Raw genomic sequence first — 8,434 nt, 5'->3', positions numbered from 1 at the left:
CACTGTCACCAGCACGATGGTCAGTCCAGCTGGAGACACTCACATCAATGTTTCACAGAAAAACTATGGAATGACAGATAATCAACATATTTTTGCTTTTAAAAGCWGGAACACACAAACCTTGTTCCMACTGTGCAAAGTTTTAATCTTTTCTGAGAACACTTCAGGCTTTCTAGCCTTGAAGTTAGAAATCAATAAACCCTTTCAGATCTTGTTTTGTCTCATTTGTTTGTTCAGATAGCCAGAAGTAGGGGGGATATTATTATTATCACATGCTGTAAAAACAGCATGTTCAGTTCAGTTTATAGCATTCTACTCACTGCCAAGTGACAACAAAGTGTAAACAAAAAGMACTTAGATGCATTTTTAAAACTAAATATGAAATCTTTTATTAAGGTTTTTCAAATAAAAGCTAGTCTCGGCACATATTTCATGTTTTCGGTATGAACAGATTCTCAGCAGGACTTGTAAATAATGAGGCTTTGGGAGCAGCGAAGTTATCATTAAGCATCCGGTACCAGCAGCACGCAGAGCCGAGTCCACAACAGAGGAAGCGACTGCACGTTAGTTGCCACAGATACAGTATCAAACCCATGAGGAAGCAGAAAGACGTGACAAATGAGCAGCAGGAACCGGAGTTATATGAACAAAGGAGGGAGGTGAACATCAGCTCCAGCTTAGTTTGAACCTGAAGACAAACATTGCTCCAACAAATAAAAGGTGTGGATGAGGATTTGGTACGTAACCGACCGACATAAAGACGAAATAAAGATAACAGGAATCCTCCCTGAGGGTTTTTGATGCTAAACAGAAATTATTAYACAAGTTTTGCACAAAACGAATGGAAGAACGTAACCCCGTGAGGGATGAAAATAAGRAAGATCTTGTGTCCTAACCTGAGGAAAACTTCTTCCATGGTGGTTACTGAGGCTCCATAGCTGGCAATACCCAGTTCCTCTTTGTTCATTTCCAGCTCAGCAAACAGCAGCTCAAACCTGCGTGAACACACAAAAGAGATGTGCTACACTGGACATCACCTGCTGACTTTCAACTGCCAATGCAGGGGTCAAAGTGTAACAAAGTTGAAAAAGCGATGGCCTAAAACCACTCAAATTTCCACAATAAAGTTCTTATTAAATAATATATTCTTCTACTGCTTGACCCAATGTACAAAAATGTATGTRAAAAGGAAACAAAAATAAAAAATGTAATGATGTTCAATTTAAATGTAATGAGAAACAAATCTGAGCTGACAGTGAACACACCAAATGACTCCARCTTTAATTGTGAAACAAAATGTACTCCTCATAAATCAGTTCAGAATAATTATGACTCAAGTCGCTGATTTGGGGTTTTGTGAATGTAATACCTGGAAGGCCGCCCACACTGTGATTACAAGAGCTTTAGCATGAGTGACCTGGGGGCAGCATAACTTACCTGCTGGTGCTTTCTTTAGGCAGGATGTAAGAGAGCTCGGCTCCGGCGCTGCTCTCCATCGTAGCATTGGGAACATACATGTGAACAAGGCGAGTGATCTCTGATACGTTACAAAGCGAATCTTTGACAATCACCATGTGGTAGCCAGCACCTGGCGAACAAACGCAAACATACATGTTACTTTTATAATAATTTTTCCTTTACTAAGCAATGAAAAATTGGAAATRTTAAGATATTATATTGGCAAAGCCACTAGGTCACTAATCCAGATCCTTAAAAAAAGAAGTGTAAGGAGTGTAATGTACTTTTGTCAAAAAAAAGTACGTTTTGTAAAAAAAAAAAAGTAATTTAAACAACTTATACATATACATAACTTATACTGTATGTATAAGTTATTTAAATTACTTTTTTTTAAATTTGTCTTTGCTTTGCATTTTGTTTCTGTTCATGATTGTCTTTTCCTTTTTTCCACAWTCATATTTACCTCTCTTGTGGTTTTAGCGAGACGCTCAGGACGAGCGCAGCAGATGTCACAGTCAGACAGCGCTGGGGGATGGCAGGTGCCCTATCAGACAGATGGGGCACCTGCGGGRGCAGAGTGACYATACCAGATCGTGCATAAGGTAAAAAGCTTGAGGGGTCCGATTAACCCCGTCTCTTAAGACCACAGGAGGGTTAAGCAAAGCAGTTGAAGCCTTTACAACTGCTACCTAATCACTGTATTTTAGTTTCTCTAGCGGTCAGGGAAGGTGAAATTAAGTCTCAATGTATAAAGTGGAYAGAAGAGAGAGACTGAMGTTGTTTTTAATATACTGCTCAAAAAAATAAAGGGAACACTTAAACAACACAATATAACTCCAAGTAAATCAAACTTCTGTGAAATCAAACTGTCCACTTAGGAAGCAACACTGATTGACCCGACAAGGGTCCCCGTTGAAAATCAGTGTTGCTTCCTAAGTGGACAGTTTGATTTCACAGAAGTTTGATTTACTTGGAGTTATATTGTGTTGTTCAAGTGTTCCCTTTATTTTTTTGAGCAGTGTATAAAAAGAACAAAATGTACAGCCTGTAAAAATCTCTTCAGGCAAAGGCCTGCTGCAGCGCCCTCCACCTTTCACTTACCGTATTTGTTCTTCAGGAATAGTGGCGAGCCGCAGCACTGCAGCTCGCCTCCCGCCATGATGGCGATCCGGTCACCAAGCAGGTCGGCTTCGTCCATGAAGTGAGTGGTGAGCAGGATGGTGCGACCTCGTTTCTCTCCCTGGAGAAGGTCCCAGGTGGCCCGTCGTGCTGATGGATCCATCCCCGACGTGGGCTCATCCAGCATGACGACCTGGAGACAGGAGCAGAGGAGGTATTCGCTGACGGAGGGGGGGGACATGGAGTAAATGAAAGACAATGAAAAGCATTTGTGAAGTTCCTGACCTTGGAGTCTCCAATGAGGGCGATTCCGATGGAAAGCTTCCTCTTCATGCCTCCAGAGAGGGTCTTGGAGCGAGAATGTCGTTTGTCCTCTAGGTTCAAAATGCAGATGATACGATCCACCTCGTCTGAAATTTGCTCCTTGGGGAAACCTTTTAGCTGCATAAAATGAACATTTACACAATAAACAATAATCCRTTTCTATTTACTAGCTTCACATTTTTTTATATTTAAGTCAACGGGCAACAAATAAGTTTTGACCTCCAGCCTAAGAGGCCATTTTTAGCTCTTTACACCTTAAACTTGCATCTAATTAGAGGCAGTTCTAATTAGATAGCAGTTCTTCAAAACAGTGGCACCATCGGATAAAGAGTTTCATGTTTACCTTTTGGTGTGAGGGGAAAAAAATCATAAGATCATTTTACAGTCATAAGTAACTTTGCATGCTGCTATATTGTTGAATACCTGTGCATAGAAGAGCAGATGCTCTCTCACTGTGAGGTTGTCAAACAAAACGTCGTGCTGAGGACAGAGACCCAGACTGCGTCGGATCAGAGCCATGTCCTGACAGATGTCGTAACCATTTATGTAGGCCCGGCCSCCGCTGGGAGGGAACAGACCTGCGATGCGAACAGAACCCAGTTAGGTGACTCGTTTGATGTGCGTGGTTGGTGTTTGCTTCCTGTCGTGTTTGCGACTGGTGACCTGTAAGCATGGACAGCGTGGTGGTCTTCCCAGCACCGTTGTGTCCCAGCACCACCGTGATCTGCCCCTCGAACATGTTCAGCGTCAGATCTCGCACCGCCTGCCGCGTCTTGTTGCCTACTTTGAACTCCTGGCAGAGGGAGATACCCAGAACCCAGTGCAGCCATTACCATAACGTGTGCACACCAGGCACCCAGAGCCTTTTATATACCCAACAGACAGTCGGTCTTTAGCCTCTTACCTTAGTGAGGTGTTTAATCTTTATTCCAGATACTACTCCAGCTGGCTCCTCCTCTATAAACTCTCCCTTCATAGCTTTTTCTGCGTCCTCCTCTTCCTCTTTCTCGTTCACTATAGCCATGCGAGGGCTGCTGCACCAGTATGAAGGCTGCGGTTCAGAAGATTCAAACAAAACACACAAGAACTGTGATCAATGCTTGTGAAAACATTACCTTTTCACTTACAAGTAATAGGGACGAGACAGAGGAAACAAAGGAGCACAGCTGAGCTGCAGGACTGATGTTTATGTGCACGAGAAGAGAAGGTTTCTTCCTAAGAAGCAGAGTAAAAGCTCATTTTTTTGTTCAGCATCCTCACACACACAATGGACGCTGACAGACGTGCGTCAGAGTCTAAACCACACCCTACTGGCAGTCYCCTGAATTCCTGACCAGCTAAGAAACGAATTACCAGGAGTTTATTTTTGTGTAAAGAAACGCCACTTTGGGATCACGCAAAGTTGTAAAGATAAGCNTTAAACGCATTTTTGCCTTATTTGTGCCTATTCATAATCACGTAATTAAGTCTGAACGTGTAATAACGCTAACAATGGCAGCATTTGTCTGACTTTCGCACGATTCTACTATTATGATACTTCTGGGTTTATGTTACGTATTCGTTGCCTAATTCAGTTTAAAAGGTCATGTGCTATGTATCGAAAAGACAACGGTTTCTTTGTTTATCTGTTTTAGTAAACAATAATGCCATAAAAGACGTGGACCTTTCCTGAAAAACAGAAACTGTCTTTCTCTTCTCTGATTGGCTAGAGACCGAATTCWCGCTCCTCTTATTGGACAATACAGCTGCTTGTCAATTCCTAAGGGATCTCATGAATGCAAACGATGGAGCTAGGTAGAAACGTTGGACAATAACGAAATAWTGACSTTTTATATTTACACTTATCTGCGGGCCTGTAGATGGAATCGACGTTTTAAAGTTTTAAGACGTAAWTATGAAGAGTTACCTTTAAATCAAACARTTTCGTAACATAAACGYTGGTCTTTCGCTCTTTATCTCTCTCCTCCAGTCGAGGTGAAAACAATTTCCTCCTTATTTTCTCACTCCGGTCCGTAAAACATCACAGCGAGCCTCACTGTCGATGTGCGGCTGCATCTGGAGGAGCTAAGCGCGTTGGCGGCGAAGCTCGGCCGGCTGTTTCCCTTCCAGTTTGCTGCCTGCCAGAGAGGCCGATGACATTGCACCAGCGGCTGGATAAAGTCTGTAAATTCATCCACAAAAAGCCAGCGACCGACAAACGTCAACACGGAACACGTGACCACAATTGGAGTGTCACGTGATTTCATCAGCAGCTGGGATTTTGGTTTTTTAAATATTTCAGTCCTGCATTAAATCATTGTAAAAACTAAATATATATATATATATATAGGCCACTACAATAATAATATACGTTATTCTCATTTCCGTCATCACTAACAATGGCACTTTTATTTTCAGCCTTATCTCCTTTCTTTTGGCAAATTGTAAAATTCTTTTAACAGTTGGTGACAAAAATTTGTCCCAAGCAAACAGGAAGATTCAGACTATTGAAAATGATTTTTAATACCCACCCCTCTGCCCCACATCCCCGCCTTGCATTGTAGCAAGCGAGATTAGATAATGTGATTAGCTGCAAAAATACATTCGTTGCAATGTTATGCCCTATTGAAGCCAAATGGTTCTGATCATGTACTAATATAGTAAAAGCAAGGGAATAGCTTCAGCAAAAATNCAGCTGAACCTGAAGATCTCATTCTGGCTGACATGCTCAAGCCTCCCATTTTAAACCTCTTCCAATCTCTCTGTATCCAAACCAGTGTCACGGAAAGCAGATGTCTCTCTTGGGCTCTTACACAGCTCTACTTACTGGTGTGTCTGGAAGAAGAAAAATGCATTAAACAGACCAAAATTCTGTGTAAAGTCTTTATCAACTACACCTGTCAAGSGGTGCCTGACTCTAAAACGAAGAGAAAGGAAAACCTCCCCGTAGCGAGGCTGCAAACAGAGCCACGCACTCTTATCTTATGTGTTTCAATGTGTTTCATGGCTGCCCACTTTTTAACAGTAACATTGGCACCATATCAGTCGTAGACTTGYGAASGTTTTTATATGTTAACWATTAATTTATCACTGATAACTATCATYAGTGCTGTGMAGTTCAGGGCTTCAACAGCACTGAAGCCACATCAAATAACAGCCTGTCCAAGCACATGCCTGCATGGGAGCTGTTGCAGTGCAGGGCCTTGAAGCTACAACTAGCATTMATAACGTAATATTGTCAGAAGGGAAATCCGTAAACTCTGCTGCTACTTCATGTTTGTTTTAGTGGGGGAAGTAACTATATCTATCAGCCACTGAAACATTATCCACATGCCTCTACCTCAGTCTTTTTTTTTGTTGCTTCATTATATTTTTGTGCTATCTTAGTCTCAGCAGTGTGCATTTTGAACTTAGATGCTTTGTAACARTTTGATTTTGGAAGAGACCTTCAGTGTTGCTGCAAATGTGAAGAAGGGATGCACATTTTTTCATTWTCTTAAATTTCTGCTACATTTAAAAAAAAAATGTTGATGTTATTGTCAGTTAGCTTGAGTCCCGGAGAGTTGAGTCTAAAAATTGGTGCATGWGATACTTTACTGGTGCAAACTACAATTAGAAAATATTTCCGCTCATCAACCTGTCTATTTTATATTCTTAAAACCCTTTGAATAATTCTGATTTACTCTTAAAGGTAACACTAGTAAACACACTGGTTCCTAAATTGGTTAAAGCACATGTAGTTTAGCGTATTTAAATAAAAGAGAATTGATTTGAGTCCAAGTTTACAAAAGTTGTGCTGAAGCTTTAGGGATTTTTTATCAACCATCAAGTTCACATTCTCAAGTCTTTTTTTTTTTTTTTAGTTTGAAACACCAATTAAAGCCATAATTGACAAAATACWAAAATATCAATTTGCACTCTTAAGCCCCATAAGTTTCTTTTGCATGTGGTGTTTTTGATGATCGGCGTACCAGTAARAAGAAGTAAGATGGAAGAGGCACTCCGTACTCTCCGGGAAACACAGCCTCCATGTACCAGGCCACCAGGCCGTAAAGCACCGAGTCAAACAGCAGCAAGCACAGAACCTGGGCCATGGAGAAGTCGTCGTCCACCGTCACCGAGTCCAACAGGTTTGACCAYTGGATTCCAGTACCTGAGGAGCAAAGAAGTGATAATAAATACATGAAATAACAAAGAAAACTGTAGCATTTCGGGGGGTTTAGTTCGAGGACACTCACCTTTGCCTTCAAACATTCCTATAAGCTGTGCTCCCATGGCCATGGCCACGTTGGAGATAAGGCAGGCCGACACTTTTTGAGCGTGGCTCAGTAAGTCATAGCGAGGCCACAGGAACAAATAAGGCAGGTAACTGAGGAAGTAGATGAAGCCGCCYGCTGCCGCCGCCACGTTGGCTAAAAACCATCAGAGAAAATGTTGAAAATCCATCGTAAAAATGGGAGCAATCTTGCAAAAGAAACATCACAGATATATTCCGCTGGCTGATAAAATTCAATAACATAAATGAAAGCAAATAGCTGACAGGCAGAGGATTTTGTGAGCTCTTCAAAAAGCCATTTCCTTGATTGGCAACGTGAATCTTCCCGGAGGTTCAGATAAAACATTAAAGGAGGAAAAATGGGGGAGGAAACGAAACTGACAGACTAAGAGCTGCTTCTGCTTCCAACTCCAATAAGCTCAACACGAACCCATCAARGACCACTTGTGGCAGCCAATGTGACATTCTGAGCTCAGCTGGAACATCCATTGATCAAATGCCATTATCTCTTCCTAAAAAGTTCATCTGTGGGTGGGCAAGCCTAGACAGCTGCAAATAAAAAGGGAAGGGGGGGGGGAAGTCTTTGTTGGGGGAAAAAATGGCAAAAGAGCTCAGTGAAGGAGACATTTGGTTGAATTTGTTTCCCCATCTTCTACATTGTTGCTAAAGAGTAGCAACAGTTGCCATTATTTAAATGACTCAGCTTATCAACAATGCAAAGGTCAGGAAGGGTTGACTGAAGCGACAGCTGAAAACAAGAGTAAGAGAGGTAAAGTAGAACAAGATTACCAAGTGAACTTCCTTATGCAGATAAGAAAAATAAGTCACAGGTGAAAAACCGCAGTGAGGTCACATTTTGAAACAAAAAAAAAATCAATGCACCGATGTCAGTCTTCACAGAGTAAATAATTAATCTGGAGCTTTCCAAGACCTTTCTCCTGTAAACATTTCCAGGTGATGTACTCAAGATAYTTTTCATGTAATGAATAACAACTTGTGTACGACTGTTGTAGCAAAACGGAGCAAAAATTAAAACTAATCTGAAACGGTTGCACTTTTTAGCTGCGTTGTCGGAAAAAAGTTAAACGAAATGGATTCTGGTTTGATGGATGGACTTTGGGTGAAAGAGCACAGAAAGCAGAACAACAGGGAAGTGAGAAAGGAGAGGTTTACGCAGCTTGCTTCATCTTTGAGGTTATCAATGAAATGCTGAGATTTAAAATGACCAGTACAGCCTCCCGCTATGCATGTTAGCTAAGATTTACTGTAAGCAGAACA

At 41.4% G+C, this 8,434-nt stretch overlaps 1 protein-coding gene across 1 annotated transcript in view; it reads right to left on the bottom strand.

Annotated features, from left to right (window-relative positions):
* The window catches only part of abca3b (ATP-binding cassette, sub-family A (ABC1), member 3b), a 16,098-nt gene extending 8,771 nt beyond the window's left edge, over positions 1–7,327 (bottom strand). The window contains exons 1-9 of the mRNA XM_008402850.2: positions 7,119–7,327; positions 6,852–7,033; positions 3,806–3,952; positions 3,565–3,694; positions 3,325–3,479; positions 2,863–3,018; positions 2,560–2,770; positions 1,438–1,588; positions 857–995 (exon numbers count right to left, since the gene is read on the bottom strand). Coding sequence (XP_008401072.1) covers positions 857–995; positions 1,438–1,588; positions 2,560–2,770; positions 2,863–3,018; positions 3,325–3,479; positions 3,565–3,694; positions 3,806–3,952; positions 6,852–7,033; positions 7,119–7,161 — 1,314 coding nt within the window. The 5' untranslated portion in view covers positions 7,162–7,327. The remainder of the gene's footprint in view (positions 1–856; positions 996–1,437; positions 1,589–2,559; positions 2,771–2,862; positions 3,019–3,324; positions 3,480–3,564; positions 3,695–3,805; positions 3,953–6,851; positions 7,034–7,118) is intronic.
* Positions 7,328–8,434: the final 1,107 nt, after the last annotated feature.

Source organism: Poecilia reticulata, unplaced genomic scaffold, assembly GCF_000633615.1.
Source record: "Poecilia reticulata strain Guanapo unplaced genomic scaffold, Guppy_female_1.0+MT scaffold_262, whole genome shotgun sequence".
Lineage (NCBI taxonomy): Eukaryota > Metazoa > Chordata > Actinopteri > Cyprinodontiformes > Poeciliidae > Poecilia > Poecilia reticulata.
The sequence above is the reverse complement of the archived record's forward strand: the minus strand, read 5'-3'. Positions and strand labels throughout refer to the sequence as shown.